Genomic DNA, 24,785 nt, shown 5'->3' with positions numbered 1-24,785 from the left:
GCCATACTTAACATTACTATTCCATCTAGGGCTAAGCTCTAACTTTAGGCGGCCTATCTCTAACGTAAACGGTGTAAATGTACTGCGGCAGCCGGGCGTACGTTCGTGAATCGGCGTATCTACTGATTTGCATATTCTACGCCGACCGCAATGGAAGCGCCACCTAGCGGCCATCCGAAATATTACAACCTAAGATAGGACGGCGCAAGCCGTCGTATCTTAGATATGTTTAAGTGTATCTCTGATTGAGAATACACTTAAACATAAGTCGGCGTAGATTTTGAGTTAGGTCGGCTTATCTACTGATAAGCCGGCCTAACTCTTTGTGAATCTACCTATACATCTCTCCTCAGAGAAGTCAAGCTTCCAGTTTCTTAGGCCATAGAGATCATTGGAGCCATTCTTGTCTCCGATCAGCTCTATGGTCAGCTGGGGGAACCACCGGTTGCATTCACGGGGTCCCTAGTGGGACAGGAAAGCCAGAGAAAACCATAAAAGACGGCGGGAGGGGGGCACGGGACATTCCCTCCCACTGCATGTAAAAGCAGTCTAGCGGCTAATTAGCCTAATTAGTGCTAGGATTGCTTTTACATTAACTCTGACCGCCGACTGAAAAAACAATACCAAGATGCAAGACCAAGATACTAAACCTGCAGGCATCATTCTGGTATAACCACTCAAAGTCCAGCAACATACCAATATGTCGCTGGTCCTTGTTGGGCATATATTGTAATGTTCTTTTTTTTCAGCCTGTTGGTTAAATAAAAAAAGAGAACCCAACAGATTCTTCTATTCACGTTGATCGATATCCACCCTCTTTTTTTTTACTATGGTGGTAAAATCACCCCCTATAGCGCGGGAGTCGCTGAATTACGTATCGTGAAAGCAAACCCTGTTGCTGTCGAAATAAATAAAATCAGCGTTGCAGCTGAATGGCATACCTGCAAAGCAAACGATGGTAACAATAAAATCATAGTATCAATAAAACTTTTTTTTAATTGCAATCTGTGCCAAAAAAAGGGTAAAGAATATATGACAAAGCATTGGGGCAATCCGCCCCTAATGTTCACCCCTGCACCCATGCTTCAGCATATATGCTCTTTTTTAACTGTGTCGGTGAAATCCCCTCCTACAGCGCGGGAGTCACGGATTTACGTATCATGAGCGCAAACCCTGTTACTCTCAAAATAAATAAACCCGTGCTGCAACTGAATGGCGTACCTGAAAAGCAAACAACGGTTAACAATAAAACACCGTAACAGTACAGTATAACAGTAGAATGACATACCTGCAAAAGCAAATACGATAAAACACAGTAACAATTAAATACAGTAAAACAGAGCAGAACAATAGAGCGAGAACAATAGAGAGAAAAGAACAATAAAACTACAACTATTTTTGGCTTTATTTTTATTTTATATATTTTTTTCTCTTTTGTTTTACACTTTTATTACAACATTGAATGTTCAAGTTTAGGATCTCTCAAAATGCGATGGCCATCACATCTTTCAAGACCCTGTTTGAAAGTGTGTCCTAGGACTGTGCCATGCTGTACCCTATGCCAATTCTCCACTAGTGTGGTAGCGCCGGAAACAGTCACCGATGCAGAGACCAGGTTGGTCAGGACAAGAGGGACAATAATAGCCAATGTCACACCTATGTCAAAGTTTTCTACAGACACAACATCTTCTTTGAGGTGCTCTTTGGGTAGGCGTACCAGGGAGGACATCCGAAAAATGCCTCTCATGCAGCCGGCTCTCTGTGATTGGAACGTTGGGCCACAGCACCGGCTGGAAACAGAAGGGCTGTGATGATCTCCTGGAATATGCTGCAAGAGAACCATGCGATTGTTGCACCTTAGCAACAGAAAAAAAGGGGTCGAGTACCCCTGACCTTAGCAGGGACTTCTACTCCGTCATCAGAGCTATCTGTTAGGGTGCCACCGCTCTTTACAGCTTCCTATAGTGAGCCTGAATCAGATTGTGATTATGACAGTGAAGCTTCCCATGCGCTCTCATCTGTCATGCTCAGTATCCTGCAGGCCTCTTCAGTAGTATACACCTTTCATTTGACATTTTGGCCACTAAATTTACAGGTACAGCTAGTGTGACTCACAGGTTAAAGAGCACCTGGTTGTCAGAGACTGCTTGAATCACTACAAAAATTAACTGTTTGTGCTAGCAGGGATCAGGCGTTGCTATTCTAGTAAGGGAGGTGTATGGTGTGTGTGTGTTAGTGCTACTGGCAATCAAAGGGTTAAGATCTGATACCGTCTGGGCTTGACGCTACCACTAACTGACCCTAACACCTAATTGGTGTCACCTGTGACACTAATACAGTGACTAACACTGCCGCTAACTAGCATCACCCGTGACACTAAATACAGTAAACAGAAATGCAGCAGCAACTGTAAGTGGAAAAGAGGGTCAACAATGCCCATCTGCAGCCTCACTGTGCCTCATGGTCACTGTTGGGCTCTGATGAAGAGGCTTAGAGCTTCGAAACGCGTCAGCCGGCGGTGACCCCTTTCACTTTCTCCATGACTGATCGGAGTGTGGTTCGAGGTCTTCTTACTGCAGCTTATGTCGATTAAGCTTATATGCGATTCTTTCTACTACACTTGCGAGTAGACCTTGTATACATTTACATTTTTTAAATACTTATAACGGTAATACACTAGGCTGGTGCACCTTTGTTTTCTTTTCTCTCGTTTGCCACTAGGATATCCCCATCCATGAAGGGCAGCAAGGCCAGTGTCTCCATTGTTGGTATCATCCTTATGGACAATTGACTTTTTGGATTATCCTCTCGTGCGCAGGAGAATTTGTTTTCTGTGTTTTAAATCACTGTGCCTCATGTACCTGATCTCCCATTGTGTGGTGCAGTCCTAACTGCAGTCGGCGGCCGTCCAGTGTAAGAAAGCCCCGCCTCCTCCTTGTCCTTGATAGACGGAACACCGATTCAGTTTTCCAGCAGTGAGTCAGTGTTCAGTCTATCACGGACAAGGAGGAGGCTTTGTTACACTGTTAACAGCGGGAGACTCGAGTATAAGCCAAAGGGGGGGCTTTTTCAGCACAGAAAAAATGTGTTGAAAAACTTGGCTTATACTTGAGTACCGTATTTATCGGGGTATTGCGCACACCCCTAAAGTGGACCCGCAATCCTGTGTAAAAAAGATTTTTGTACTTACCGTTTTGGTGTTTTGCGCGGCGTCCATCGGCCTTGTCGGGTCCGGCATCCGTCTGCACCTTCGGGTGTCCTCTTCGTCGGGTCTGGCGTCCTTCTGCGGCGTCCTCCCCGCTCGATCCCGCGCCGAGTTTGAATACTGCGCCGGCATATACCGAGCGCAGTACACTCGTGTATAGTCGGGCAGGCTCGGCGCTCGCGCTCACGTCCAGGACGTGAGCGCGAGAGGAGCCGAGCCTACCCGACTATACACGAGTGTACTGCGCTCGGTATATGCCGGCGCAGTATTCAAATTCGGCGTGGGAAAGCGGGTATCGGCGTATATCGCGTACCCACGATTTTTCCCTGATTTTCAGGGCAAAAAAGTGTGCGGTATACGCCGATAAACACGGTATATATGGTAATCATTGTATATTATCATGCTATAATGTATTCCATTTCATTTATTTTAATTTACAGCCAGTATGCAACTTGTTACTGTGACCTTACTGTGATTACTTTTAGGCTTAGACTTTACATTGCTTTTTATCATTGTTTATCTTTATAGAACTTTTATAATTTTTACAAACACTTAATACTATGATGATACAATATCTTGAAAAAGAAATCATGAAAGTAAAATTATGGAACATATAGATGAGAACCGTATAGATATTTACTGTAAATTTTAAGCCATTTTTTTTATTAGTCCTAAAGAAGAAGGCCCTCCAGAGCAAAACAAAGCATTTAATAAAATTATTTTCTGGATTTTATACAACTGGCTTGCCACTTTTCTCATTGAACATAGGTTTTTGTTGCAGATAGCGTTTCTCAGTTACAGTAACAACTGGGTACATCATTTTTATTTGTTTTGCTGTCACAAGCGAAGGAAGTTAGAACACATCTCCCCGGGGGGGGGCTCATGGACTATGAACGAAGAAAAAAATAAAAGAAGAGGCGTTGCTGTAGTTGGGCTTTAACAAACATAACACATAAATACCTTATATTCTAAAGTCTCTTTAAGAAGATTTTCTTCCTCCACAGAGAAGTTGAGCAATACCGATACAGCTTTGATCAGGTGAAAAGCCTGGAAAAAAAAAAAAAAAAAAAAAGTTGCAAGAAATATTTTGAATAGCCTTATAACAAATCATTTGCTGCATTTAGATGGCTTCTTCCAAGATGCTGTTGATTTGTCAAAAAATAACATGCCAGCTGTTGCAAGGAAATGTTTCTAATGCCGCATACATGCGATCAGAATTTCCGACAAGAAAACCATGTTTGTTTTTTCGATGGAATGTTGACTCAAACTTGTCTTGCATACACACAGTCACATAAATGTTGTCGGAAATTCCTAACGTCAAGAACGCGGTGACGTACAACACTACGACGAGCCGAGAAAAATGAAGTTCAACGATTCCGAGCATGTGTAGGATTTTTGTGCGTTGGAATTGCATCCAGACGATCGGAATTTCCGACAAGAACTTTTGCCGTTGGAAAATTTGAGAACCAGCTCTCAAATTTTTGCTGTCGGAAAATGTCTGATGGGGCCAACACACGGTCGGAATTTCTGACCAAAAGCTCACATAGAACTTTTCTAGGTCGGAAATTCCGATCATGTGCACGCGGCATCAGACTCATGGCCAAAACCCTGCTGTGCAAATGTTCATAAAAACATCAGGCACTGCCTGTGCCAACCAACTGAGCCGTTTTTGTTTTAAATAGTGTTAACGCACACGTGGTCGATTTGTTAAAGTGCATTATCCATTATTTGATGATTTCATGGATGTTATAACTCAATTCAATTGATTTCAACAGGGAAATTCTGCATATCCAAACATTTAGGTAAGTAAGCGCTACGACAGCACAACCTAAAAAAAGGATATGCAGTACATCTGTGCATGGACATTTTCTCATGATTTGTCGCTTTAAAATACTCTTTCCCACCAGAAATCTAATGAATTCCAAACTTCACGACCTGGGCTTACAACACTGTCGCTTCTGTACCAAAATCACAAAAATTTAATCCAAGGTGTGTGAACTTATCTCGGACCTTACAAGCTTTTCCTTGGCAAAATGACCCTGCAGAGTGCCTCCTCCATCTCAATACGCTTCCAAAGCGAAAATACCATAAATCTTTGGTAATCCACCTCCTAAATGCCGCCAGGTCCTGCATTCCGTCTAATTGGAAAACTGGACGAACTCCATTGATTACACAATGGATCAATGCAGTAAACTAAATAGGAAGATCTTACTATGTCTATGCGAAAACAGAAGGAGGCTTTCGTTAAAAATGGTTTTACTGGACACAATTCCAAGTTTCCACAACACACTTACCGACCAAGAGACTCATCGGGTAGAGGGTTATAGGAGTACTCCCCTTCAGAATCCCACCCTCTCCCTCCCCTCACCCTTTTTTTCCTTTCATCTCTCTGCCACGTCTTTCTCTCTTTCTTTAGTATTCCTAAAGTTTTTGCTTGTACTGTTTGTTCCACCAATTTTATATTTTGGAATAAAACATTGCATTGGACATTAATAAACTGGGTATGGTGCTTCAATTTTTAACTTTAAATACTACCTTCACATTCCGAGGTGCCAGTGATAGTCCCCAAGGAAGCAGCCTTCATATCACCCAGATACCCCACAATAATCAGTACAGCATTATTAAAACTAATTTCAGTTTACTAAAGCATGATCTACTCAAGATTCCAGTGCCATTAATGTATTAGGCTCCATGCACACTAGCGTTTTTTTATAAACGCCCAAAAACAAAAAATGTGGGAGGGTAAAAATTCTGATAATAACATTTTTGTGCCAGCATAACAATTGTATTTTATTAGCTATTCTATAGTACATATAAAAAAAACGCTTGAACAAAGCTGTTAGGAGTGTTTTAGTAGCATTTAGGAACGTTTAGCTTTTTTCTGCTGGAACAACGATTCAAAAAAATCTGCTCCTAGCAGCTGAAGATTAAAAAATGCTTATAGCCTAAAGTAGCATGCATATATATATATATATATATATATATATATATATATATATATATATATATATATATAGAGGATAACACTAGTTGGCGTCAAGGTGCAGAAAAGAAAATGCTAATATCAGCTTGTACGGTTTAGGAGATATTCCCCTCGCAATGCGCCGCTGATTGCAGCGGCGCATGCGCAGGAGGGAATCCACGGCGAAAGGACCAACAGCCGCCGACCCTTGCCGATTTTAAATCTCCCGCGCGCACGAGTGACGTCATCGCCAATCACAGCGCTGAAGCGGCGATACCCGGAAGACACGCCAGAGCAAGATGACATCTCGCTTGGCGTGGACCAGGTAAGTGTTCTTCACCTCGTTCCGAGGTAAGTATTTCATAATCAGCTAGTATGCGCTGCATACTAGCCGATTATGCCTTTTGCCTTGCAGGTTTGAAAAAAAATAAAAAATAAATAAAATTGTTTATGCGGTTTACAACCGCTTTAAAAAATGTCTAAATAAATAAATATTGCTCCTCACCATTCCCCATTTCCCTTGCGGATTTTGTTGCATACAAAAATTGGGGCTGATACAGCCAAAACTTGCCAAACGTGGGTATGTGGGATACATATATCTAGACATGGCATTCAGTTATATCTGAGAGCTATTTCAAGCAGCTTCAGGTGCCTTTAAATTTTCCATGCATTTTTTTTTCAACAAACAGGGTCTCTTTAAAAGTAACAATTTGCTGCCATCATTATGCATGTTGCTTACCTCTGCTTCCCGAGCAGACATAAACTTCAAAACAACATGTTTCAAGTACTCCAAGTTTAACTCTCGTAAGTCAGTAAGGTCAGACGAGCTGGTCATCGTGAGGGAGGTTGCCAGTGGATCAGGATTTGGCTTCTCTCGCACATCAATTATCTCTGCCTCTGGTTTTAGTTTCTAAAAATGACAGTTCAGATTAGATATTGAAGAATTTCAAGTGTTAAAGGAATTAACTCTAGACTACAGCCATCCATCAGGCACAAAGACCACAGTAGAATGATGTGATGCCACAATGTATACAGTATTACAAAGATGTTACTGGATATCGGCAAATTAAAAAACATGTATAACACCACTTACATTCTGTATAGGGCCCCTTTTTGTTAGCCCAACAAAGGAACTATCTCTGCATCAATCACATGGAGGTAGATTAGACATAAAATAATCTGATTGCTATAAGTAACACAAATTGAGACCAAACCTCCCTCAGTTCCTAGAATAATGAGGCCCACTGTAGTCATAAGAGTTTCATACAAGATTGCCCATTTAGGGCATACCTTACCTCTCATTTGTAACCTACATTAACCACTTGTCCACCAGGCCTATTCTGGCACTTTTCCCATTCATGTAAAAATCTAAATTTTTTTGCTTGAAAATTACCGTATTTATCGGCGTATAACACGCACCCTTACTTTAAGAGGGAAGTTTCAGGAAAAAAAAAACTTTCCACAGCCCCCTGCGTACAACACGGAGGCACAGTTTACCCTCTATTTTCAGGGTAAAAAAGTGAGTGTTATTTTCCAATAAATACAGTAATCAGAACCCCCCAAACATTATATATTTTTTTTAGCAGACACCCTAGGGAATAAAATGGCGGTCATTGCAACTTTTTTTCTCGCACGGTATTTTTGCAATCATTTTTCAAATGTTTCATGAATTAAAAAAATAACAAAACAGTAAAGTTAGCCCAATTTTTTTAGTATAATGTGAAAGATGATGTTACGCCGAGTAAATAGTTACCTAACATGTCACGCTTTAAAATTGCGCACACTCACGGAATGGCGCCAAACTTCGGTACTTAAAAAATCTCCATAGGCGCACTTTAATTTTTTTTACAGGTTACTATTTTCGAGTTACAGAGGAGATCTAGTGCTAGAATTGTTGCACACGCTCTAACGCACGTGGGGTTTAAAGGGCGTTTACATATGTGGGTGGGACTTACATGCGTGTTCGCTTCTGAGCGCGAGCTACTGGGGACAGGGGCGTTAAAAAAAAAAAAAGTTTTAATTTTATTTTACTTAATTTTTATTTTTTTACACTTTGTTTAATTTTTTTTATCACTTTTATTCCTTTTACAAGGAATGTAAACATCCCTTGTAATAGGAATCACTGTGACAGGTCCTCTTTATGGAGAGATGTGGGGTCAATAAGACCCCACATCTCTACTCCAGGCTTGAAAGCATGAGATCATGAAACATTTTTTACCAATCTCATGCCGACAGCCTCGACTGCGGCTTTGTTTACTTTTGGGTACCTGGGCACGACGTCACAACGTCGCGCCCGGGCCTCCGACGGTCATAGAGATGACTGGTGACCATCGTCGTGAGCCGGGGCCGGCCGATTTGTTCTCCAGGCCCCCCGATGGCAGGGGAGAGCCCGGAGAAGCACGTCCCCTCCCACTGCTTATAAGAACGATCAAGCGGCGGCAGAAGACGGTGATATCTGAATGATGCCTGTAGCTGCATGTCCTTAAAGTGGAGGTTCACCCGAAAAGTAAATTTTTTACCTTAAATTGATGCTCATTTTGTCAAGGGGAATCGGGTAGTTTTTTTTTAAATCGAAGCAGTACTTACCGTTTTAGAGAGTGATCTTCTCCGCCGCTTCCGGGTATGGGCTGGCCTCCGACGGTCGCATCTATCGCGTCACGATTTTCTGAAAGTAGCCGAATGTCGGTGCGCAGGCGCCGTATAGAGTCGCACCGACGTTCGGCTTCTTTCGGCTACTCGTGACGCGATGTATGCGACCGTCGGAAGCCTGTCAATCAAATAGGAACGCCCAGTCCCGAAGACCATACCCGGAAGCGCTCTCTAAAACGGTAAGTACAGCTTCGATTTTAAAAAAACTACCCGATTCCCCTTGACAAAATGAGCCTCAATCTAATGTTAAAAAAAAAAAAAAACTCCCGCTTTAACGACTTACCACCCAGGGTAATGCTGGCATTTCTCCCCTATATGTAAAAAATCTTAATAGGTGTCGATTTAAACATATTTACAGGTAACTAGTTTAAAGTAAGGCCCCGTACACACGACCAAACATGTATGCTGAAACTGGTCCGTTGGCCAGTTTCAGCATACATGTTCGGTCGCGTGTAGGCGCGAGCGGGCCGAATTCCAGCAAACATTTGCCCGCCGGGCCTTTTCCCAGCAGACAAATATTCCTGGACGTGTTTTAAAACCGTCCGCTGGAATCCTGCCCGCTCGGACATGTACGGTCGTCAGTACAGACCTACCATACATGTCCGAGCGCCCGCCGTCCCTCGCATGCGTCGAATGACTTCGACGCATGCGTGGAAGCCTTTAAATGGCAGGCCCGCCCACGTCGCCGCGTCATCGTCGCGGCGACGACGCGGACACGCCCCGCGTCGTGTTTACGCGCGGACTTCTGTACGATGGTTAGTACAACCATCGTACAGAAGCCCTCTGGCAGGCATGTACGGTGAAAACGGTCCGACGGACCGCTTTCATCGTACATGTTTGCTCGTTAGTACCCGGCCTTAGAGTGCTAGAATTATTGCTCTCGCTATAATGCTTGCGGCGATACCTCACATATGGTGCAAACACCGTTCACATATGCGGGTGTGACCTATGTATGCATTCGCTTCTACGTGCGAGCAGGGGACGGGGGCACATTAAACTTTTTTTCATTATTATTTACTTTAAAAAAAAATTTAAATCACCTTTATGCCTACCAAAAAAAGTAAAAAAATTAAACATCCCTTGTGACAGAAATAATGTAGGACAGGTTCTCTTTTTGAAAACATCTAGGGTCTAAAAAACCCCAGATATCTCCAATACCCTGGAAAACACAAGATCAAAAAACAAAACAAAAACTAAGATCCTCTGCTTTCTAGGGGAAAAAATGGCAGTTTACATCTGCCAGAGTTGGAAGTCACTTCCAGCCTTTCAGGGTCATGGAGATGTCCTGGGACCATCTGGTCCTCAGCCAGCTGTGTGGTAAGCTGGCACCACTGCCAGATCTAAACTCCAGGTTCCCGATCGAACAGCAGAACCCGGAGAGGCACCAATGCCCCTCCCCTCTCCCCCCGTCTGTAAAAGCCATTCAGCTGCTAATCAGCCACTGAATGGCTTTTACACTGGAGGGAATCGTCTGGAGGAAAAGACGCAACCTTTAAATACGGAAAGGCTACTTCACAGTAAGAGCTGTAGACCAGACTCCCTCAAAAGCTGGTTCTGTCCAGTTCAGTAGATTGCTTTAAAATAAGTCCTGAATTCTTTCTTAAAGCGGAGGTTCACCCTAAAAAACATCTATGTACCCATCCAGCATACTTGTGTCAGCTACATTATGCTGTTTTTTTTTTTTTCTCTCTCTGTACTTACCGTTTAATCGTTCATTTTCTTTTCATGCTCCCGCGGGGAATAGTACAAAGTACAGTGGGGCTGGGGTGGAACTTACCACAGGGGTTGGGAGGGCACAGTACAGAGGGCAAGGAAAACCAGCCATGCCCACATCTGAATCGCACAGGATCATGTTGTGTGTTCCCTATGCGTTTCAACCTGCATGCAAAACGCAGTGCTTTTGTGATTCTTACCTACAAACCCTGACACTGTCACTGTGTGGGTGGCCTATATATTTCTCAGAGACCTAAAGAAATCAGGTGAGCTGTACCCATGCCATGGCCTTCATTTGGAATTGGAGTAGACAAGGAAAAGTGTAAATTTCTCAATTTTTCTTACAGACATTTAGGTTTTCAGTGACCAAGGTTAAACAGGGATGCCATTATACCACCACACAAGGGCCTGCACTATCAGTTGTTATACAAGTTTTAGGACCATGGTGCATTTGTAGAAAAATTAACCAGGTTAATAGTGTAATATTTTATTTAATTCAAAAGACTTAAAAGCAACAAGCCCACGACTCTTCAGTTCTCTGACTGGTCTGGTCTCCACTCTCTCCTCATGTGTCCCTGCTCTTCTCTGGTTGGTCTGCAGCTGCTCTGGCAGTCAGTGTGTCCAGGATGTATTGTGGTCTGCAAGGTCCACTGTGCAGCTCAGCTCAAAATCTTCCTAATAGGGGCACAGAATCAAAATCTTCCCAATAGGGGCACAGAATCAGAATCTTCCCAATAGGGGCACAGAATCAGAATCTTCCCAATAGGGGCACAGAATCAGAATCTTCCCAATAGGGGCACAGAATCAGAATCTTCCCAATAGGGGCACAGAATCAGAATCTTCCCAATAGGGGCACAGACAGCAAGAAAAGCTGAGAGGTGTTCTAAGCCCACTCTTTAAAAAAAAAAAAAGTTTGCCTTAACTGTTTAAGACCCGGACCAATATGCAGGTTAAGGACCTTGCCCCTTTTTGTGATTCGGCACTCCCAAACAAAATTGATGTCCTTTTTTCCCCACAAATAGAGCTTTCTTTTGGTGGTATTTTGCGCTATAAACAAAAATAGAGCGACAATTTTGAAAAAAAAAATCAATATTTTTTACATTTTGCTACAATAAATATCCCCCAAAAAATATATCTAAAAAAAAAAAAATTTCCTCAGTTTAGGCCGATACGTATTCTTCTACGTATTTTTGTAAAAAAAAAAAAAAAAAAAAAAAAATCACAATAAGCGTTTATCGATTTGTAAATGCTATAAATTTTGCGCAAACCAAACAGGGGATAGTTTTATGGCATTTTTATGATTTTTTTTTTACTACTAATGGCGGCGATCAGCGATTTTTTTTGTGACTGCGACATTATGGCGGACACATCGGACAATTTTTAACCATTTTTTAAATTAATTTTAACCATCTGTTGAATCATGTAATTGTGTTATTTTCCCCAACATTTAAAGTATTTGTAAACATTCAGTCTCAGGGCGCGTACACACGATCAGTCCATCCAAAGAAAACAGTCCAAAGGACCGTTGTCATCGGTTAACCGATGAAGCTGACTGATGGTCTGATGTACCTACACACCATCAGTTAAAAAAACGATCAAGTCCAACGCGGTGACGTAAAACACAACGACATGCAAAGAAAAATGAAGTTCAATGCTTCCAAGCATGCGTCGACTTGATTCTGAGCATGCACAGGTTTTTAACCGATGCTTTTGCATACTAAACATCGGTTTTGACCTATCGGTTAGGCGTCCATCGGTTCAATTTTAAAGCAAGTTCTAAAATTTTTAACCGAAGGATAACTGACCGATGAAAAGGTCCTTCAGTCCAAACCGATGAAAACGGACTGACCGTGTGTACGCGGCCTCAGATGCAATAAAGGGATTTTTAATACAGCTTACCTGTAAAATCCTTTTCTTGGAGTACATCACGGGACACAGAGCGGCATATTCATTACTATATGGGTTATATGGAGTACCTTCAGGTGTTGACACTGGCAATCTCAAACAGGAAATGCCCCTCCCTATATAACCCCCTCCCATAGGAGGAGTACCTCAGTTTTGTAGCAAGCAGTATGCCTCCCAAAATGGTCCCCAAAAAGAGGGGTGGGAGCTCTGTGTCCCGTGATGTACTCCAAGAAAAGGATTTTACAGGTAAGCTGTATTAAAAATCCCTTTTTCTTTATCGTACATCACGGGACACAGAGCGGCATATTCATTACTATATGGGATGTCCCAAAGCAATGCTCACAATGAGGGGAGGGAGAACATCTCCAAGACAAAAGGATTTAATTTAGAGAAATACTCAAATCATAATAAATCCAACTTAGTTGAGAAAAATAATCTTAAATTTTAAATTTAACTCAAAAAAGAGGAGCCCCCGGAATCCGAGGGTCTCAAACTGCAGCCTGCAGCACTGCCTGCCCAAAGGCTGTATCAGTATTCCTTCTTACGTCCAACTGGTAGAATTTTGTAAACGTGTGGACAGAAGACCAGGTTGCCGCCTTGCAAACTTGAGCCATAGAGATCTGGTGGTGTGCTGCCCAGGAGTCGCCCATGGCCCTAGTAGAATGAGCCCTTAATGATACTGGAGGAGGCAACCCTTTCAAGCCGTAGGCCTGAGTGATTAATTGCTTAATCCACCTAGAAATGGTGGACTTTGCAGCTGCCTGCCCCTTCTTGGGCCCATCCGGTAATATGAACAGCACATCTGTTTTCCGGATCTTCTTTGTAGCTTTAAGATAGGCCTTCATGGCCCTGACGATATCCAAGGTATGCAGCAACCCTTCCTTTCTGGAAGTAGGTTTAGGGAAGAAGGATGGTAATACCAAATCCTGGTTCAAATGAAAACTGGATACAACCTTCGGTAGGAAGGAAGGATGAGGGCGGAGAACGACCCTGTCCTTATGAAAAATAAGATATGGTTCCTTACAGGATAAGGCCGCCAGTTCCGATACTCTTCTTGCGGAAACTATGGCGACCAAAAATACTAACTTTCTTGTCAGTAAAACCAAAGGAATTTCAGCCAACGGCTCAAACGGTTGTTTCTGTAAACTTGACAGAACAAGGTTTAAATCCCACGGGCAAAGCGGGGATTTAACTGGAGGTTTAATACGTAAGACCCCTTGAAGGAAGGTCTTAACCAGCGAGTGGGTGGCCAGCGGCCGCTGAAACCACACTGACAGAGCAGAAATCTGTCCTTTGATTGTGCTTAATGCCAATCCTTTATCCACTCCTAGCTGGAGAAAACTTAATACTCTATCGATGGTAAATTTGCGAGAAAGCCATCGCTTGGACTCACACCAGCCTACATAGGCCTTCCAGACCCTGTAATAAATCACCCTAGAGACCGGTTTCCTGGCTCTGATTAGGGTAGAGATTACTTTCTGAGACAGACCTCTACCCCTGAGAATCAGGGATTCAGCTTCCAGGCCGTCAAATTTAGATGCCGTAGGCAGGGTGGAGGATCGGACCTTGCGATAGCAGGTCTGGCCGTAGAGGAAGAGTCCAAGGGTCTCCCACTACCATCCTTAAGATTAGTGAGTACCATGCCCTTCTGGGCCATGCTGAAGCTACCAGGATGACTGGTATGTGCTCCACCCGGATCCTGCGCAGCAGGCGGGGTAGTAACTGGAGCGGGGGAAACGCATAAAGAAGTTTGAACTGATGCCAAGGGCAAACCAACGCATCGGTTCCGCAGGCCATCGGATCCCTTGAGCGGGACATGAACCTCTCTAGCTTCTTGTTGAGTCTCGATGCCATGATATCCACGTCCGGCACTCCCCATCTTTGGCAGAGTGCTTGAAAGATTTGTGGATGCAGAGACCATTCCCCCGGCAAAAGAGTCTGGCGGCTTAAGAAGTCCGCCTGAAAGTTGTCCACTCCTGGAATGAATATTGCCGATATGCAGGGCACATGAGCCTCTGCCCATAGGAGAATCAAGCTCACCTCTCTCTGAGCGGCTTGACTCCTGGTTCCCCCTTGGTGATTTATGTATGCCACGGCCGTGGCATTGTCTGATTGAATTCTCACCGGGAACCCCTGCAATTTTGACGTCCAAGCCCTGAGGGCTAGTCGAGCAGCTCTGAGCTCCAAGATGTTGATGGGCAACTGCTTCTCTGGCGTTGCCCAAGTACCTTGGCGAGTGCAACCATCCAAAATTGCTCCCCAGCCCGTCAGGCTGGCGTCTGTGGTCACTATCTTCCAAGCCACTGGGCTGAAAGACTTCCCCTTCAGTAGATTCTGAGGGTCTAACCACCAACACAGACTTTGTCGGACTCTTGATGAGAGCGGCAACGGGATATCCAAGGCCTGTGGCCTTCTGCTCCATGCTGACAGGATGGCTGCCTGCAGGATGCGAGTGTGGCTCTGGGCGTATGGTACCGCCTCGAATGTGGCCACCATCTTGCCTAGTAACCTCATACATAGGCGAATAGTCGGTTCCTTCTTGCTTAGAACCAGTAGGATTAATTCCTTGATGGCTTTGACCTTCCTCAGAGGTAGAAACACTCTTTGTTGTTCTGTGTCTAATCTCATGCCGAGATATTCCAACTGCCTTGTGGGCAGGAAAGCTGACTTTTCTCGATTTAGGACCCAGCCGAACTTCTCGAGGTATTGGACCGTGAGGGCCACTGCTCGCTCCAAGCCGGGAGACGAGTGATCTACGACTAGGAGGTCGTCCAGGTATGCTAGGATCGTGACCCCTTGGATCCTTAGTTTGGCTAGGATTGGAGCTAGGACCTTCGTGAACACCCGGGGGGCCGTAGCCAACCCGAAGGGAAGCGCCACGAATTGGAAGTGACGCGAAGCCACCATGAAGCGTAGATATTTTTGATGTGGCTGATAAATTGGAAGATGAAGGTAGGCATCCTTTATGTCTATGGACGCCATGAAGTCGTCCTTTTGGAGTGTGGTAGCTGCTGACCGCACGGATTCCATCCGAAATGAGCGGATCTTTAGGTATGTATTTACCATCTTTAGGTCCAAAATTGGCCTGACATCTCCATTGGACTTCGGGATGATGAATAGGTTGGAGTAGAAACCTAGCCCCTGTTCCAGGACTGGTACCTCTACTATTACTTCCTGGGAAAGTAGATGATTTAATGCCGACATTAATGCGGCTCCTTTCTCCGGATCGTTTGGAATCCTCGACTCCTGGAAATGAAGAGGAGGAAACCTTAGGAAATCTAATTTGTAGCCCGTGGCCACGGAAGACCGTACCCACTCGTCGGGAATGCTGGCTTCCCAAACCTCTGAAAAGAGTCGCAGCCTTCCCCCCACCTTCGTGGGTGGGGGCGCCCCTTCATAAGGTCGGCTTGGGGGCTGGTTTTGCTGGTTTGCGAACCCACTGCTTTCTGCCTCTAGCAGCCTGTCCTTGTGATTTGCTGTTGAAGCCGAAGTTTGCTTTCGCAGGAGGCCGTCGATACTGTTTGGCATTAGAGGGCCCCTGCCCAGGGGAGTACTGTCGTTTAAACGCAGGCCCCTGAAACTTCCTCTTAGTTGGCAAGAGAGTACTTTTGCCATTTGAAATGGTTTGAATGTATTTATCTAGGTCTTCTCCGAAGAGTCGTCCTCCATGGAAGGGGAACCCTACCAGGAGCTTCTTGCATGGGGGCTCGGCCTCCCAGCTTTTTAACCATAAGAGTCTTCTCATATGGATAAGGGATAACGATAAACGTGACGCTTGCTGGATAGAATCCTTAATTGCGTCTACTGTAAAACATATGGCCCTAGGGACATCCGAAAATTCTTCTGCCTGCTGGGCAGGAATAAGTTTAAGCATCTGCTTAACTTGATCCGATAATGCTTGAGCAACCCCAATCGCAGCCAGAGCTGGCTGTACTACTGCCCCTGCAGTAGTGAAGGAGTTCTTAAGTAGTGCTTCCAAGCGTTTATCAACTGGATCCTTGAATACCTGTATGTTTTCTACAGGGCATGTTAATGATTTGTTAATACATGAGATGGCTGCGTCCACTGCAGGAGTAGCCCATTTCTTGGAAAATTTATCTTCCATAGGATATAGGGCAGAGAATCTTTTAGGTGGTAAGAAGATTTTATCTGGCTTGTTCCAATCTTGGAACAAAACTTCCTCTAGTAGAGGGTGGATCGGAAATACTGCATTGCTTTGAGGCGCCCTCAGTGAGCCCAAAGCTGAAACCGTAGATACCTGGAGATCTGGTACTGGCAAGTTGAATGCATTATGGACCAAGTCCGTTAAGGCTTGAATCCACCAGCTCTCCCCTTGGGAGACTGCTCCAGACTCCTCTGTATCCGGATCTTCGATCCCTGAACCTACTTGGTCCTTGTCCAAGAGGTCGTCCAATTCCCCTGAGGAAAGGACCTCCTCTTCTGAGGGTCCGCGCTCGGGCGACGGAGATCTAATCCGTTTACTGCCCCGCATAGCTGTGGCTATCATTTTTCCCATTCTTTTCTCCATCTCTCTTAAAGAGGTGAGTAATACCTCGTCCGTGACCATCTTAGGGTTGGACTGACCCGCGCCAGCTCCAGCCCCAGATCCCGATGGCCCCAAGGCTCCCTGTGGGGAAAGCAGCGGCATAGCTTTGTCCGAGACCTCAGACTCTCTGGGGGAATCCCCACCTCTTGTACCCTCTGACCCGGATGCCATGGTACAATACCGAGGTACACCTGCTACCTATTGGTATTAGGAACTATAAAAGTTAATTGCCCAAACACCTGTTTGGGGGATAAAAAATGCTTCCTCTCCCCTAGATGACTTTTCTTTTTTTTTTTTTCGTTTTTGTTTCAAATCCAGGAAAGAAAAAACATTCTGTCCCCCTGAGTAGTATTGCAAAGAAAAACTATGAGATGGAAAAGAAACAGCCTATTTCTAGGCTTGAAAACAGTCTTCTGAAGACTGCAATATCCTTTCTGGCCACTGTGTGTCCTCGGCGCCCCGTGCTGCCGCTCTGGTCTTTCCTCCCCAGTTCCAAAGTATTGAATGAGCTGTATGGAACAAACAAGGAAGGGCCGCCCCTTCCTTAAGCCACTGACCCGCCCTTCCCCCCCCAGCAATCTCAAACAGGAAATGCCCCTCCCGACAGGGGGGGGGGGGGGGTTGGGAGGAAGGGACCTCTCTGCTCCAGCAAACTGCAGCCTGCAGCCTGGAACCACGAGGAGGTCAGCGTTTTGCCTGCTTTGCAGGCTCTGAGGAGGAAGACTGAATGGAGCATCGCCTGGAGGCTTGCAGGAAAGCACAGCTCTCTGACACACACATATACTTTTATATCACACAGGCCCCACTCAATGCTTTTCCAACACTACAAGGGAGGTCACATCTTATGGGGAATAATACATATAGAGCCATCCTATCTTTATGATATGTGACTAGTTTGCCAGATGCAGTGCATAACTTTAGGCATGTCCCCTGTGACCCCCCAGAAAAAACCTGCTAAGAACCAAGTTCCGCAAGTTTTCCCCTCACTTACCTGCTCCATGCCGCAGGACTTTGCCAAGCAAGAGGCCCAATCTTCCCCCATCTCGGTGGGGATGTCTAGACCTTCAGGCCCTGGGTTCCTATGAAGGATCCACTGTCCTGGGCCCATATAGCACTCTGGCAACAGAAAACATTAGGCACCCAAAGGTTTCTAAGTTCTGGGCCCAGGGTCCAGCTCTCTAAAAAGAAAAGCATTATGGGCTATACCCCAAGGGTTTGGGGTCCGGTTACTGACCACTTTAGCGCTGAGGCTTTTTTGGACAGAACCGGTAGCTCACCTAATCCCAAGGATGCGGAGGCAAGCTAAACCATGACTAACACCTAAGACACTGGCGTAAAAACTGAGGTACTCCTCCTATGGGAGGGGGTTATATAGGGAGGGGCATTTCCTGTTTGAGATTGCCAGTGTCAACACCTGAAGGTACTCCATATAACCCATATAGTAATGAATATGCCGCTCTGTGTCCCGTGATGTACGATAAAGAAAGAAGTTCACAGGAGTTTGTGTACCCAGGTATGTAATTCAGTAGCGGCATTTTTTCAAAATAACCACCACTTCCACCCCCCTTCCCCAAACCGTTTGGTTGGTCGGTCAATCCCCCCACCACTCGTTTGTCCACCAGCCCTGCACTTGCTCCATCCAGGTCGTGGGCAGCTTTGGCTCCTTCCTGCATCTCCTCGCTGGCTTCCCCTGCATCTCCCCCTCATCGGCTTCCTCCTCGTCGGCCAATCGGGTTGTAGGACCTGCTTTCCAATAGGCCGGGAGGAGAATCAGAAAGACCAAAGCGAATATTAATTTGCTATTGTCACACAACTGGGTGGGCTCAGGGCAAGGTTCTCTTGGGTTCGCCCCAAGCCCACCCTTTTTTGAAGCCTTTTAGAGCCTCAGGCCGCCACTGAAAATTGCAGTTTGTGTCCATATGAAGGGTAAATGTGTGTAGCTCTAGTCTGAGGCACTCCCTGGATTACAGTTTCATGGACCAGGCTATCACCAACAGGTGTTATACATGCTGCTGCAGCTCACACAAAGCCAGTGCTGTAGCTGTTATACCTCTCCAGTGAAGAGAGAGAACACCAGACACTTTAAAGGCTGTAATGGCGCAGGAAAAACTCTAAATATGCACTGAAACCATAAAATAAAAAAGTCCTAAAACATTAAAGGTCATATATGAAAATGAATATAAATATAAAAGTTCATGAAGTGGCAACACTAGTGGCAGCTCCCCATAGAGCGAAGCAATGCTCTGAACAAAAAGGAAACAGCAGGGTTCACCAGACTATTGGTAGTAGTAAGGATGAGCTCCAGCGTGTTCACAGTCAAGGTGCAGAGCCCGCCAGGAAGTCTGCATGGCGCTGCCCTAATCACAGCCAGAGAGACATTGTTCCGATGCTTGGCTGCAGAGATCGGGAAATGTCTCCCTGGTTGTGATTAGCGCAGCGCCGTGCAGACTTCCTGGCGGGCTCTGCACGTGTACTTTGCGAACATGCTGGCGCTCATCTTCAATTAGTAGCAGTTCAAATAGCAATTTTTTTTTGGAATGCACAAGTAAATAGCTACTCACATAGGTAGGAAACAAACAGGCATGTAGTTACTGGTAATGTCTGGAGTTGATTCAAGTGCCCCGGAAAGAACCAAAATAGGTTTGCCGTTCCCAAGCCAAGTGTACCCAAGCCAAACCACAGAGTGTCAGCCGATCGGTATCATAACCAGCGTGGAATGCACAGGAAGCCAGGCCAGATGTGGGGTCAACAGATGTCTTGTGGAAAATACTTCACCGACACCGCTGAGTCCCAGATCAAGAGTGGAAGGATACAATTCATAAACTAAGGAGTAGATAAAAGGCCACCGGCCTAAAGGAACAGTATTGCCCACTCAGGGCAATACTTTTAGGTGCGGGCACCTAAACCAAGTTCAGGGGAATGGAATATTAAGTGCTCCAATGCCAGAGTTGGGCCTCAATTCACTAGCCAGTAGGGGACGGTGTGCGACAGACTGCCAACTATTGTCTTAGCATCTCCCCTTAGACAGGACCTCTCATAGTATAGGCATAATGCTGCGTACACACAACCGTTTTTAATGTCCTAGAAAAAACAATGTTTTTCCTCGATTCTTATCAAGCCTGCCTTGCGCACACACGATCGTGAAAAAAAAATGCTCAAGCAAAGCGCGGTGACATGCAACACGTACAACGGCATTATAAAGGGGAAGTTCCATTCAGATGGCGCCACCCTTTGGGCTGCTTTTGCTGATTTCGGGTTAGTAAAAGTTTGGTGAGAGACGATTCGCGCTTTTCAGTCTGTTACAGCGTGACGAATGTGCTATCTCCATTACAAACGCTAGTTTTACCAGAATGAGTGCTCCAGTCTCATAACTTGTGCATTTTTTTCTGTCGTTAAAGCCTACACACGACTGTTTTTGACGACGTGAAAAACGATGAGAAAATATATGTTCCAAATTTTTAATGCCCATTTTTCACGCCGAGAAAAATGCTCTGGAGCCACACCAAGAAGCAGCAGGAGTTTAGGGAGCTTAGCAGGTGGCTGAAGAACTGGTGCAGGAAGGAAGGGTTTGGCTTCATGGAGACCTGGACTGACTTTTCAGTTGGTTACTTGCTCTACAGCAGCGATGGACTGCACTTAAATGAACAGGGTGCAGCTCTGTTGGCAAAGAAAATAGCCCAAAAGTTGGGAATTTCTTTACATCAACCACGTGTCATTCACATGAAGACTCCTTCAGCGTGCAATGATTCTGTTGAGACTCGGGCAGAATGTAACTTTCCCACCAAGACTCCAGCAGATTGTGGTGTTACCGCTGAAACTCCTCCCGAATGTGACATTCACAATGAGACTACTCCAGAATTTCGTGATCACGAGTCTCCTTCAGAATGTGATGATCACAATGAGACCCCTCCAGAATGTGACAATCGCGTAAAGAATTCCCCAGCATGTGACGATCACACAGAGACTTCACCAGCATGTGACGATCACACAGAGACTTCACCAGCATGTGACGATCACACAGAGACTTCACCAGCATGTGACGATCACACAGAGACTTCACCAGCATGTGACGATCACACAGAGACTTCACCAGCATGTGACGATCACACAGAGACTTCACCAGCATGTGACCATCACACGGAGACTCCACCAGCATGTGACGGATTGGCTATAAGAGGAGGTTAAAGGCCGGTATGTTTTTGAGGCGTGTGTTGGACTGTCTATAAGTGAAGGTTGAAGGCCAGTATGTTTTTGAGGCGTGTGTTGGACTGTCTATAAGTGAAGGTTGAAGGCCAGTATGTTTTTGAGGCGTATGTTGGACCAGCTATAAGAGGAGGTTGAAGGCTGGTATGTTTTTGAGGCGTGTGTTGGACTGACTATAAGTGAAGGTTGAAGGCCAGTATGTTTTTGAGGGGTATGTTGGATTGGCTATAAGAGGAGGTTGAAGGCCGGTATGATTTTGAAGCGTGTGTTGGACTGGCTATAAGTGGAGGTTGGAACTCTTTTTGTCTTCAGAGGTCGGAGACATTTTTCCAGCTTTCTTTAGGCTTTCTCTGCTGGAGAAATGAGAACTCTTCCCGCCAGTGAGGTCCTTCATGGAGAAGTCCAAGGCCTCACTCACACAGGGTGTATGAATCTGTACCCTGTGTGGGGGCTGCGTTAACCCCAAAAAGGACATCCATGTTGGTGCAGTTGCGTAGACGCACCCTGGGTGCGTTCGGGGCCGTGCAACGGCACTCACACCGATGTCACATTGGGTACAGTCACTGCACCCCAGTTGACAGCAATGGGACTGCCTACACGGGATGCTGGGAAGACCTGTGCATCCCCGTTCCGGTAAACATGGCCCTCCCATGGGGTACGGATTAATAACCCCCCGTGTGAATGAGGCCTAAGGGTGAATGGAATATTTAGCTCCACTGTGTTGCTAATTTGGGGAACACTTTTACTACTCTTTATTGTTATTTGGGTGTGTTTTAATATAGGAGTGTTATAGATTGTAGTTTAGGATAAGTTTGGATTGCTTGTGAAGGCACTTTAAGTGAACTTAAGTGATTTACCCCGCTCAGCGGTGGCGGGCCTTAGAGAACAGAGGCCGCATATGTGCAGAACATAGGCTTAGGGGTAAGCCTTGCAGCACTGGGGTCCTTGTTTCAGATTCTGACCAGGACACTATCTGCATGGAGTTTGCATGTTCTCCCTGTGCTTGCGTGGGTTTCCTCCAACACTTCATGCTACTTTTGCGTTGATGGTGCAGTGGTAAGCATAGCTGCCTTCCAAGCAGCTGACCCGGGTTCGATTCCTGGCCAACGCAATCTCCAATACTTGGAGTCCTCAGAGAGAAAAACGCTATAGAAGGTCAATGCAGAGTATATATTAGCGATGGAATAAAGAATGAAGAGAATTTGTGGAATGTTTGAGGAGGAAAACGTTACCCCAGAATCTATAGAAGGAGAACCCAGCAACTGATGGAAGACGCTTAGCTTTGGCTGTGATCACACCTATGCGTTCCGATCGCGGGCTGAATTACCGCAAAACGTGTGACATGCTTCTGATCCCGTTACTTTCAATGGCACCCCAATCATGGGACAATATTGTCACCTGACAAATCACACAAACAAAATGACGGGACGCCTGTTTCCCAAAAGCAGTCCTGCGATTTGTCAGGTGACAATGGCGGCAAAAAATCACGCCTCGATTGGGGTGATATTGAAAGTAAGGGGATCGCATACTCCACCCAGCGGGAATATTACACCCCCTCAACTGTCTAGATTTACATTAGAGTTTCAAATACAAAAATCCTTCATTGCTGCAGACCTCAGCACACGCCATGTGTGATGTAACCACAAAAAATATATACAGCATCTCACAAAAGTAAGTACACCCCTCTCTGTGCGGGAGATCACATACAGCATGTCACAAAAGTACAACCTTCGCATTTGTGTAAATCTTTTCTTCTATCTTTTCATGTGACAACACTAAAGAAATGACTCTTTGCTACAATATAAAGTAGTGAGTGTACAGCTTGTATAACAGTGTAAATGTCATGTCCCCTCAAACTCAACACAGCCATTCATGTCTAAAGCTGAAGAATTTTATACAGGACAGTCAATGGAAGAAAGTGTCGAACTCTTGTCATTTGTCATTTGCCAAAAGTAAAAGGTGCATCACAAAAATACCTACGTTTTGATGTATAAATTGTGTATGACAAGTAGATCTTGTGGGCGTGAGAGCAATTTATAGAAAAGGAACAAAAGATATTTTTTTTTAAAGCTCTGTGCTGTAGCGATGACATCATCCACTCTAACCAGCCCCATAGACACGCTGTTTAATCGCTAAAGTTTCCTGAAATGATCACTAAACGTTTTTCACAAAAACTGTAAAAGATATCAAACTGAAAAGATATAGCCGGATAGACAAATATTTTTTTAAAATTTTAAAATTTGTTTGGCGTCTGTAGGTAAAAGTATTAAGGAGCTGAAACTTTTGGGAGCGGAAGAATGTTTTAAGGATTTGAAGCATGCTCTCATTGACTTCAATGTTAAAAAAAAAGTGTTAAAAAGCTTAATATTTTAAAAAGTATAAATAGTACAAAAAAAATTGAAGAAGTCCCATCGTTAGCTGAAAGAGTTGAACATTTTAAAAGTTGAATGATTTTAATAGCTGAAAGTATGCAGAAGTTACGCAGAGCCAAAAAACACACGGAAAAATAAAAAACGAATAACAATACTGGGAATGATTGGAGAGCATTCCCACTAATAAAAAAACTAATAACAATACTGGGAATGCTATTTAGCATTCCCACTAATAATAAAAAACGAATAACAATACTGGGAATGCTATTGAGCAATTCCACTAATAAGAATAATAAAAAACAAATAAAAATACTGGGAATGCTATTGAGCATTCCCACTAATAATAAAATTAAAAGTAATAATAATAATAAAAAACGAATAACAATACTGGCAATTCCCACTTAGGCCTTGTACTCACGAGCAGACATGTCCGATGAAACCGGTCCGCGGACCGTTTTCATCAGACATGTCTGCCCGGGGACTGCTGTTCGATGGCTGTACACACCATTGAACAGAAGTCCGCGCGTAAACAATATGCGGGGCGTGTCCGCGCCATAGCCGCGACGATGATGCGGCGACGTGGGCGGGCCTGCCTTTTAAATGCTTCCACGCATGCGTCGAAGTCATTCGACGCATGCGAGGGACGGCGGGCGCTCGGACATGTACGGTAGGTCTGTACAGACGACCGTACATGTCCGGGCGGACAGGTTTCCAGCGGACTGTTTTAAAGCAAGTCCAGGAAACAGTTGTCCGCTGGAAACCTGTCCGATCCGCCCGAAAATGGTCCGCTCGGGCCTACACACGGACAAACATGTCTGCTGAAACTGGTCCGCGGACCAGTTGCAGCAGACATGTTCTGTCGTGTGTACGGGGCCTAATAATAAAAGGCTGAATAGAAAAATAGCTGGAGACTGTACCGTAATCCAATCATCAAAGCATACAAAGCATGGATACAGATACTCTACAAAGTCTCTCACCAGCTCTTTCTGTAAAGTCTTCTTTAGCTCCACCATCCTCTGCTGAAGCTGTTTAATAGTCTATAAAAAACAAAATAATGTGGTTGGATGTTAGGAAATGGCTGTTTATTCAGTTCAGTCAACATTCAATTCTAGGCAATATACAAGTCTCTTACGACACTATTCTTACAACATAAATTAATCATGAATACATTTTTACAACACACAATCGGTTCCACATTTTTTAACCACTTAACGCCCGCCGCACGACTAT

The 24,785-nt window shown here is 44.7% G+C and overlaps 1 protein-coding gene and 1 non-coding gene across 3 annotated transcripts in view; one reads left to right on the top strand and one right to left on the bottom strand.

Moving 5' to 3' along the window:
- The window catches only part of GOLGA1 (golgin A1), a 109,916-nt gene that overhangs the window by 7,171 nt on the left and 77,960 nt on the right, over nucleotides 1-24,785 (bottom strand). For both annotated transcript variants that reach the window (XM_040323026.1, XM_040323027.1), the window contains 3 exons: nucleotides 24,533-24,592; nucleotides 6,907-7,077; nucleotides 4,166-4,252 (listed from right to left, as the gene is read on the bottom strand). In XM_040323026.1, the coding sequence (XP_040178960.1) occupies nucleotides 4,166-4,252; nucleotides 6,907-7,077; nucleotides 24,533-24,592 (318 nt within the window). The remainder of the gene's footprint in view (nucleotides 1-4,165; nucleotides 4,253-6,906; nucleotides 7,078-24,532; nucleotides 24,593-24,785) is intronic.
- Nucleotides 22,223-22,294, top strand: TRNAG-UCC. The gene has a single exon. It is a non-coding gene; the product is annotated as a tRNA-Gly (tRNA).

The sequence above is a fragment of the Rana temporaria genome, chromosome 9 (assembly GCF_905171775.1).
Source record: "Rana temporaria chromosome 9, aRanTem1.1, whole genome shotgun sequence".
Taxonomy (NCBI): domain Eukaryota; kingdom Metazoa; phylum Chordata; class Amphibia; order Anura; family Ranidae; genus Rana; species Rana temporaria.
This window is presented reverse-complemented; position numbering and strand designations above follow the sequence as displayed.